The sequence below is a fragment of the Anser cygnoides genome, chromosome 2 (genome assembly GCF_040182565.1).
Source record: "Anser cygnoides isolate HZ-2024a breed goose chromosome 2, Taihu_goose_T2T_genome, whole genome shotgun sequence".
NCBI lineage: Eukaryota > Metazoa > Chordata > Aves > Anseriformes > Anatidae > Anser > Anser cygnoides.
In genome coordinates, this window is record NC_089874.1 from 9,898,997 (window position 1) to 9,909,902 (window position 10,906).

The window sequence follows — 10,906 nt, forward strand, 5'->3', positions numbered from 1 at the left end:
TGTTAGAGCTGAGGCTGTAAGCACAAGAGGAGAGCCCACGGTCACCGAACACCCACAAGCTCACCACGCGATGCCTTCTGCTACATCCATGAGCAAGTCGATAGGGTCCCCATGCCAAATGGCTGATACTGGAAAGCCAGGGTTCCTTCTGGCTGGAAACATCACCACAGGAGCATACACATCAAACGGAGCCTACACATTACATGCAAGGATCATACAGAGAAATGCACAGCTCTTTGAATTGCATCCCATTTAAAGCCCTTCCCCCTTTGGGGAGAAGTCCCCATTAATATGTGTGCTAATTTTAAGCTATTAAGCTCCTTGTTGTGGGGAAAATGGTGCCTTCCTTGGAGAAGCAGGAGAGGTGGAGGAAGGGAGAGGTGACGCCAGCCTAGGGCTGGTCTCCCCAGGCTGTCCCTGTGCTGTGAGCAGCCTCACGTCACAGGACAGCGTGGCTGCAGATCAGGAATGTGCCTTGAAGAGTTAGAGCAGACCGTCATTTGGGTACGTAAATATATTCCTGAGTCTCATCCCTGCATTAGGCCTGAAGAAGGAGGACAGAGCCTTAATTAGGAGGCCTGCAGGTGGGCTCGTGGTTGGTTAGGAAGCCTGAGCACTTCATGAAGCCTGCGTGTAGGCACTGCCACATCATCTGGGATCTGGGCATGCCTTTGTTGGGGGCCATACCCAAGAAGAACCTAGGTGGACAGTATGTACCCCTGCACCGGAGTACAAAACTGCAGAAAACTGCAGCTTTGCCCCTTAATGGCTGCCCAGCCCCTTGAGATGCCCATCTCACTGAGGGCACCCCCCAGAAATGTGGGTGCCTGCTTGCAGCTGTGCTACCTTGGGAGAAGATCCTGGGAAACGCAGAGTCCTCAGAGGAAGGAATCACGGGCATCATCTTTCCTGTAAATACCTAGAATCTGCCCAAGCTTGCCCAGAAATTAAGCAATGTGGGCCCATGGCCATCGAGCACGATTCCTTCCTTCAGCCCGGTTACTTCTGGGCATTAACTGAAAGGCAACTGCTTCAAGGAGTACCATGGAGCAGGGCTGTCAGCTGGGGTATCACGACATGCTGGGTGATGCAGGACAGCCTGTGCCGTGTCTGCCACGTGTGTATGAGCAGGCACACATCTCACGAGGTCTCTCTATCCCTCTGCATCCATCTGCCAAGGGGGAAGGCTGCGCGATGATATGGGGCAGGAAAAATGCAGGTGGGCGTGAGACGCCACAACTGATAAAAGATAGCGCTGGCCCATGAGTGGCTGTGAACAAATGTATTATGAAAGGTAGAAAAAGGTTTCTGACCATCCTACAACACGTGTATGGAAGAGCTGAGGACGGAAACAGAGCTAGTCTAAATACAGACCTGGCGTCATGTATAAAATGTGTTGCAAAAGGATTTGTTACAGAGCAGCCACCTGGGCTCACAGATCTGAAGAGTTTTCAATCCCTTTTAGAATCCCATGAGAAAGTTGAATTATTAGGGTAAAGAACACGCAGCGAGTTGAGAAACAGCATAATTAAAATGTTACACTGAAAACAAAACAGTTTTATCTTCAGATAGGAGGACACAATCGCAAACAAGCGAAACGGGGAGAGATAAGGGCTCCTGCTCCTCACTTGGAAGATGCCACTGTGAAAATGGTTTGAATTCAGTTTTTTTTTTCACACCTTTTAGAGATGTGCAGCCTGCTCTTTGAACTGAGGTTGGGCAAGACTTTGATGTTAAATAAATGATCTCAGAGAGTGTTGGTGTCAAAGTGATAACAATGTATTTTTCAAGTTTCTGCCCAGTCTCTGATTAGTGCTGGTGCCCACCTCTCTGGGCAGCTTCCTGACCTGTAAGCACTACTACTAAAAGGTAAGACAAAAGCTCCATTTTTCTTTCTTAGCTTGGCAAATTTCAGAACGATCTCATGATCCTTTGTGTGCATTGTTTGAAATAACACATCCCAAAGGTGCTCCTTCTGAAAAGAGTCGGATACCCAAAAGATGTGTAATAATTGTTAGGAAAGCATGAAACTGCCCATTTCTCCAACGATGCCTGAAACGTGTGACACGTGCCCGCATCTTTGTGAACATTTCCAGCCATGCGCCACCAAAGCGATGCCTATCAAATGGCGAGATCAGCTTGTAACTGTACTGAATTTCATTGTTTTATTCTATATACTTAGAAATGCACTAATTTCCCTTCCTCCTCCCTTTTCTTTTGTATTTGCCAGTTGCACAGGACCGTTCATTCTTGGGATGCTCAGGTTAGTCCTTGCTGCATTTCAGACCTCAGTTGTGCAGTCTTGCTTCCTTACATCCAAACTTAGCTAATATTTTAGTGCTCTGTCTCCTTCTCACTTTAGCTTTCCTAGGAAGCATCTTACTCCCTTCCTTCCATGTTGACAGGGGGAATGGTACAATCACCCGTGATTAGCTATATTTAATTCTCCTTTTCCCAGTGAATAGGTTGGAATATGGTCTGAAGAGATTTATTATCATTAGTTGCAAAACTCTGCTCATTGCTACCTGTAGCGCTGAAAATTGAAAGCAGGGCAAGGATTTTTTCTTCTCCGCTGATTAAAATTAAAACAGGGCACTTAAAGAGATCCACAGATGCTCAGATTTAATAAATGTTCATATTTGAAACTGTAATAGATTCAGCTGCCTTGTGTCAGCACACTTGGACTTCTCACAGGTTTTTCTAGCAGAAAGGGTTCAGGTGGGGTGTTGGGAAGTGTCAGGTGTGTTAAGGAGCTTGCTGGTGCCTTCTGACACCGGCTGTTAATTCTGGACAGCAGAAGAAGCATGGCCAAAGAGGCTGAGCTGCTCCGAGCTGCCATTTCCAAGTGTGGGGTTAGGTTACCTCGCTGCTCTCCTCACAGGTAGAGACTGCTCACCTCATTCTACATACCTTGAACTGCAGCATCAAGCATCCCAAACTTTCTTACTTCCTTCTTCCAGGAAGCACCATGTTGCCAAAAGCAACCCCAAAAAGCAAGAAGTGAACGTGAGAGGAAAACCAGAACACCTGCTCTCATAACGAGTCTGAATGCTTTGGTTTCAGGAAAACGCCTCCATGTCTGCCTGGAAGTGGTCACCGATTTTTTAGAACGTCCCCAAGGATGGAACAAGGCCTCACTGCACTGCCTGGGTGTTCGATTGCTTCTCTTCAATGCCTGTTGCCGTTGGCATGCACATACACCTTTCTACTTACATAGCACACATCATTTTTTCCATCCCTTGTTTGGGAAGTGCTCATCCTTCGGTTAATGCGGAATGGCTCGCTTGTTCGTTAGGCTGCCAGTGGTTGCAATATAATGAAGTCTTGTGGTTTGGGAAGTGTTATTTTTACATTATCTCAATACTAAAGAGTTAGGCTCGGGAGAATTTCCTTACTTTAACAGCAAAATTTGGTTCTAGGATTTTAAGATGAAAGGTAACAGTAGAACACAGTAGATTGCTCCAAACCCAACAGGCAAACACATCTCGGAAATGTATTAAGCTAAAATTCATGAAACTCGTGTTTCTGTCTGAATTCTGGAGGTGTGCCGTGTGACAGCTTTGGATGTTTGAATGTTCTCAGTGGAGCACCGCTGGCTGCATATTGCTACGTGAGACCAAGGGATAATATAAGCTCCTTTAATACCCCGAGCACTTGGAGCATGACTGAGCTTTAAGAAGTCATTAAGGAGCACCAGGCAGACTCTTCCCACGGTACCTGGAGGGGACACGCACAGAGGTGCACGACGTGCTCCTGGCAGCAGAGGCAAGCCACAACCTGCCGTGCCGGTGGTGATGTGACGACCTGGGCTTAACGTTTCGGGATGCAAGGCAAGGAGGTAACCAGCACCAGATCCTTCCCGCTGCTGTGAGTCATGTTTTATACTCAGAAAAGTGATTTGTCAGCTCTGTCCCACTGGCCTGTCTTTGATAGTGACTAATGGTGGATGCCTAGGGGAGAGCACAAGAACGAGCTGAGTGTGTAATTATGCTTCACCCTAATGTTTTCCCAGCTTTGGCATTCTCTGGGTCAGAGGCTCCTGGATCCAGAAATGGAGTTTTCTGTTGCCTGATTTTTGCTTCCATTGATTTGCTCAGTTGCCTCTTAACTTGGGAATCTGCATAATATCCACAAAGTCCTACAGCAAGGAATCTGTTGGGTGAGGTGATATCCCCTTCGTTTTCAACCATTCCACATTGGTTTCCTCCACCCTTACATTGTAAGACACTGGGAACATCACATCCTCATTCACCTCTTCCATGACTTCCAGGTTTCACTCCTGTCAGGCTTGGGTTAACTCTTTTATGACCCAAGAGGCCCAGCGTGCTTAATCACTCCTCGCAGGAAAGCCATTCGCTACCTTTGATCGCCCTCTCAGGTTAGGAAAGCTCGTTAAACTCAGCTCTATAAATTGTGACGACTGCCCAGACGAGCATGACTAGCATTTTAGCAACTCGCTAACACCCTGTGTCGGGCTGACAGACAGAGAAATGCCACTGAGTAAAGCCTGGGATGTGGGAAGAGGAGACCGACCCCTGAGAGCCGCCTCCGATGCCTCCAGACTCCCGGGCTCCGCAATGAGGATGCTTGAGCTCATTGCAGGGTTGGTGTTTGCAGAAGTCCAACACACCTTCACCTTCCTTCACCCTGCCTCAGATGAAGATGTATCACGGGGCACTGGCAGCAGATGGGACACACCGCTCCTGACCCCGCACAACTCTTGCAGCCACTTGTTCCTCCTTGGGCTGCAGGTGTTGGCTATCCCCAGCTCCACGTGCCTGGAGGTGCCACCACCAGTTTGCCACCTACTATGGAAGCCTGGTGCTGGCTGTACGACCACTGCCAAGCAGAGAGATGGGTTGGGTCCCCTTGGGAAGCTGCCTTGCTCTTGGTGTGACATGTCCCTGTAGGCACCGCCTGGAGGCACAGCCTGTGCGAATCCACACGTCCCCGATTTCTGCAGCATTGCATGTGGCACTGCTACTGCTTTTCCACTTCCTGACCCATTTTGTCCAATGTGCAAAGGGTTTTTCCCAGTTGTAGAAATTGGGGCTGTGGCTTTCCCAATGCCCTTCAGCACATTTTGCACACGGAAGGCAAAATTCCTTCCATTTTGCACATGCAGGGCAAAATAAGAGTTCACTTACCACGTTCCAGGGTCACTGACTTCATCTGGGAAATCATAAACAGCTGGGGTTTTAGTCATGGGGAAGTATCAGCGATAGGGAGGGAGGATCTGCAGAGGTGAGAGGGCGCAGGTCATCAAACCATGATTCTTAAAGTGCAAAGTCAATATTGGCCCATTGCCTAGCTGGGTCCAACCCCCAGGATGTTGTGTCTGGATCTGTAGTTCTGATTCAGATCCATCTCCACTTTAAAGATGATTTCACCCAACTGGGTCTCCATCCCAGTGCAAACACTAGGTAATCTCTGCTTGCTGTGCTCCTGAGGTAGCCCTGCTGTGGTTTGCAGGGAGATTTTTGTGTGCACCTGAGCCCAGGGCCTCCTCTTTCTCAGCAGGATTCAGGTTTGGTGGTGGTGGTTAATCAACAACATGACTTCCCTCGGAAGCACAGATTTTTCTGTCATGACTGCTTAGGAAAATATTATTCAGCTAACTTGCAATGCAGGTCCCAGGTTGCATTAGGAGCTGGGATGTGATAGAACACGATGGTAATGAGTCACCTCCTATCATGTTTTATTGTGATGTGTCAGCTGAGAGAGCTGGAGAGCTTTAGGTGTTTCTACCAGCACGATTATGAAACAACTGCTGGTTCATGCAGAGATTACTAAGTTTTTCCTAGGCTAGTTAGCTGATAAGTTCAGGTCTGTGGTTTAGCAATGTTTTGTTAAAGTTGCTAACAAGGAGTTGCCTCAGAGTCTATTTTCCACCCAGAAAAGTCATCAGCCTCTTGTTACCGTGGGTTAACCTTGCTCAGAAACTGGAGTCGTCAGGAAGAGACTGCCTCTCCAAGCAGAGAGGATGGTTTGCCTTTATTTTAGGGCTACTTTCTGCTGACATTGACTAGAAAAGGGTGATGATACCATCACCTGTCGTTGTTGTAGAACTAGAGTATGAAGGCTTGATTTGGAAATTCAGGAGGTTAGAGACTGGCCCTATGCTTTTTGATTTAATCCAGAGAGTGAAAGATGCCCAGTGACAGGCAGAAAAGCTCACAGGGCACTCTAGGTCAGCTTTTTGTTCCCTTTACTGCTGGCTGCACTGCTGGCAGGGTGCTAACCCTCCACACAGCCACTAAGCAGCAGCAGACAGGATCCTTCAGGATGCTGCCCTAACACGGGGTACGGATCTGTGTCTATGGGATGTAGTGGGTGATGGGTCACAGTGGGTGATGGAACTGGTGCTGGTGGAGGCCAAGCTCCTTGGGACATGGGTCTCGGTCTCCTCCACCTCTGCTGAGACCTTCAGCCACCTGCTTTGCCTCCTGCTGAAATACTCATGGCTTTGCCGGGGTGGTGCAAGCAAACCTCCTAGCTGGCCAGTTTGCAAGTATGTGATCTATGTGAGCTTCTCTGGAGACATGGAGACGGTGTTGGTATTTTTTTTTTTTTAATGCTTTGGTGAATTTTAATAATAAGGATTTGTACATCCAACTTCTCCTGCAGGGCTATTTAATTTTAATATGGGCAACCTCAGCAGGTGGGCTGTGGCACCCAGCCCTGACAGCGGTGACAGACATGGGGCATGGTAGAGGCAGATCTGTACCCTCTGTCACCACTCTGTGACCTCCCCTGATGGTGACCCTTCTGCAGCCCCCATTTCCTTAGCCCTATGTCTCTCTGCAGCAGAAAAACTCATTTTAGTCAAATGGGGCTTTTTTGTTGGGTGTCAATAAACTGACCATGCGAGGGTTTGGCCTCCCCTTTGCTGACACCTTGGTGTCCCACCATGAACCCCTTGCAGCCCTGCTTTGAGGAGAGGGTTTGCTAACAGGGCTATAGATGTTTCACAGGAGGCCTCTGGGGAGGGATGCTGAATAATGGAAATGTTAACAGACCTTTCATTACAGGCCCTATACATCATTACTTAATTTCTTCGCTTTTGTCTCCTGTTTTTCTTTCCCCTCCCTCCCCGATCGATAGCGCTCATCCTGCTCGGTGAACAGACTTGATACTGTTTTTATGGTGTGAAAATTACTGTTGCTTTGACTGGCTTCTATTACAAGGTGACAATGCTTGGCAGAAAACAATGAATCTTCCTATTATTTGGAAAATAAATGTGATTTATGGCAGCAGCAATCAATAGTGGTCTGCGTCTTGCAGTCAGAGTGCTCGCTTCCCTGAAATAAGGCTTTGGAGTGTGACAGCTGTTTGTCTGGTGCTGCTGAGCTATTTATAATATATATGTATTAATCTCGGCTTTTATTAAGAATTTTTCCAGAGGTGATGATAAAGAAAACATCTATTATCTTTTTAAAGGTGTGAGGCCTGTTTGGAAAGCAGCTGAGCGGGTGTGAAGCTGAGCGTGCTGGCAGGGCAGGACACGGCGCGGAGCTCTGAGATGCTGGAGGGAGGAGGAGGAGGAGGAGGAGGAAGAGGAAGAGGAAGGCCAGCCATCGAGCACCTGCCGTCGCCTCCCTTCGCTCGCTGGAGAAATGGGGGTCAGCACTGAGGGTTCGGTATTAAAGCTCCACAATGCTGATGGCAAAAAACAGACCAATATAACTGCAGGGAAGCAGAGCTGCTTTGCCCGACAGCTGTGCGAGACTAGAGATGTCTGGGGAGGCCTGTGAGGCTGTCCTATTTTTTTTTTCTGCTCATTCTTGCTTTTTTTTTTTATTATTATTATTATTATTTTTATCTATGTGGGCGACCTCTGCTCCCAGACCTCACAAATGTGGGTCCTCTTCCTCTGCTGCCTGTGCTGAAGGTGTCTTGTGTTTCTTGAAGAACTGGTAAATAAACAGCTTACCTACCTGGTTGGTCCTCTCTTCTTTTGTGTCTCTCTTAGGCAAAGGGACACAGGGAGCTTCTCATCTTATTTATTTACCTTTAAATAGATGTGGTCTCCACGTCCCCTCAACTCTTGGTTTACTCCAGGTAGCACTGGATTAGTGGTCATTTAAACTACAGTTCAGGTGTGTTTATACAGAGGGTGTTGTGTGGCTGAGTACATATACCAGCACTGCCTGCAAGCAACTACATTTTAAGCTCAGCCCTGAGCTTTTCCCCATAACTGGGCTTCCTGAGCCAAGGAAGAGGCCATGGCATCAGGGCTGAGGTCTCAGCTGGGCACGGGGATCCCAGGCCCCTACTGGAAGACACCCTGGGAGAGCTGCAATGCCCAAGCCCTGTGACGCTGGAGCAGCCCAAGTGATCCCAGGCCTGAGGTGGAAGCTTTCAGCCCCTGGGGATCCACTCACAGACCTGGAGGTTCCCCTGACCCCCAGGCTGTGCCGGGCGGGTCGCCGAGCCCTGGCCCAGGCTGCCCAGAGGCTGTGGGGTCTCCTCCTTGGAGAGCTCCAGAAGCCGCCTGGCCGTGGGCCCGGGCACCCTGCTCGGGGTGGCCCTGCTGGGGCAGGGGCTGGGCCCGAGGGACCCCGAGGTGCTGCCAACCCAACCCGGCTGCGATTCTCTGACCTATTGCTGGTGCACAAAGGACCAAAGACACAGGAGACCCACCTCTGAGTTATTTCCCTGTGTAGAACTGACCTTTTCAGGAAAACAGAGAGATTTTCATTGAGGTATTTTGGCAGAGATGAATGTTCCCAGAGAAAGCAGGTACATCAAACGGAAAGAGGGTGATCGTTAATTTTAAGAAGTCAATTTTCTGTCAAGTCAAGTTTCATTTTGGAGATGTTTTACTGTCCGTTCCTACTAGCCTTCTTGCTCTGCTTTGGGGCTGATTTCTGGTCAAGCTGAAAGTTGCTTTGTTCTCCACAGAAATAAGTATATGTGCCTCCATATACATATCTGTACGTGCCTTAAACATCCTTCTGAATATTTTCAACTACTTTTCTTAGGCCAAGAGGATGGATTCTGTCCTAGCAGCTCAGAGGATGGAACAAACAGCATCCACCTTCATCAGATAGACTTAAAACACTGGAATCAGCAGTTTGCTGAACACTTCAGTGCAGAGCCTTTATTTTTTAGGCCTTTGAGTTTACGCTCAGGTAGCGCCAAACACTGGGGTGAGCTAACCCTGATTCGTGCCTCCTTAATAGAGGTCCTTTGTTTTATGGGCGAGGGGGGAATATTATGAAAATCTGATCTGCTGCATTATGTGGGGCCACATAATTTCATTTAATAATGCTTGCATGGAGGTTATGATCTCATGGCAAACCCACAGCGTATCTCACAGAGAAACACCCAGCCACAACGGGGATGGTTATCTGGCTTAGGCATCACCTCTTACAGAATGTGCTCCCATTCACTCAGCTCCTCCAGCAGCAGCCTAGTCCAGGTGACTGCCTGCCTGCCTGCCTGTCTGTCTGTCTGCAATGTCCTTACATCAGGCTCCCATTCAGGGAGACAGAAGCAGGTAGGACCATCTCTGGCCAGGACTAAGCATAGGATTTGTGATGAGTTAGCTGTAAGTAATGGGCTTCAGCAGGAAAAGTACCCTAAGTGCAACTGCCAGGGTAGCTATAATTATACACACATTGATAAATATTAAACTATGGACTATTGCCAAATGGTCTTGAGCTGGTGTGGCTTATTTCTTAGACTTGCAAGAGGCAGCATATAGAAAGAGAGCTGTCAAAGTCAGTTCACAGCTGTGTTTCCTTATCTGAAATTAGAGCCCCAGGACACAGCTGTATTCTTGTACTCCTAAGATTAATTTAAAACAGATACGATACGTTTTATATCAGGCTCTTCCCTTCTGTCTAGGATTTTTGTGGATGTACTTATTGCAGGTGTAGCTTTTCCTGCTGTCCCACTTCAGAGCTGTCACTGGTGTGTTTGTGTGTGCTCACCTGGCTCTTGGTGCAGGATTCAGCACTAGATGCTTTAGTGCTGTATTTCTAGTGACAAGTACCATTACTGGGATTATACATCGATCATACCAATAGAGGCAGTCTGAGCTAAAATTCTGGAACTATTTAAAGCTTCATATACAACATAAATAAGCTAGTATTATGTATGTCACCACACTGAATCTCACTTTTAAAGGACATATCATAGTGATCAGGAAACAGAATAGCCAAGTAAGAGAAGTAACATGTTGCTGCCTCAGAATCCGGCCAAAATTATTTGATATCTTTATCAGGATGTATCCTGAAATGGTTTTCCTATTTGAATTATACCTTGTGGGGTGCAAAGTACTTTTCTGAATGGAAACCAAACCTTAATTTAGCCCTAGCAGTTACTGTGTTATTTGCACTGGAATGTATAGATATTCAGTGAATTAAATCATGATGTATCCTTCCAAGTGCAATAGTTAAGAAATTCCATCAACTCACATTACCTTAAAGCAGCCTTAGCCAACTAATTTGTACTACTGGAAATGTGGCACGCTTTACTGTGATTAGTTAATTCGGATACTTACTTAGTAAACCTTCCAATCCTGCTATCATTTATGAGCCTAGAAGGTGCTTAGCTCCACTGAGCTTAATGTACTCCTGTCAGGTTCCCAACTTCATCAATAAAGCTTTACCCTTAGGAAGAGGGTGGCATGTTCCTGACTCTTTAGGTCAAGTTGAAGCTGTTACTAAAACGCTTTTTTTGGCATCAGCCAAGAGCTTTCTATGTTGTAAGCTACATCATCCCCATTTTTGATACACCTGAACTTCCCAGCACATTAGCCTAATATTTACCAGCTTTGTAAAAAGTCTGTCACAATTTCTTCTTTAGAGTCCTTCTGGTCTTCTGCAATTCCTGGGCATCTGGGGCTGCAAACTGTATTAATCTGGAAGCACAGGTTTTACTGGAGGAATCAGCCCTT

General features: G+C 47.3%; 1 protein-coding gene across 1 annotated transcript in view; it reads left to right on the forward strand.

Annotated features, from left to right (window-relative positions):
- The window catches only part of DNAJB6 (DnaJ heat shock protein family (Hsp40) member B6), a 67,297-nt gene extending 59,356 nt beyond the window's left edge, over positions 1-7,941 (forward strand). The window contains exon 10 of the mRNA XM_066991447.1: positions 7,441-7,941. Within this exon, the coding sequence (XP_066847548.1) occupies positions 7,441-7,478 (38 nt within the window). The 3' untranslated portion in view covers positions 7,479-7,941. The remainder of the gene's footprint in view (positions 1-7,440) is intronic.
- The last annotated feature ends 2,965 nt before the right edge of the window (positions 7,942-10,906 follow it).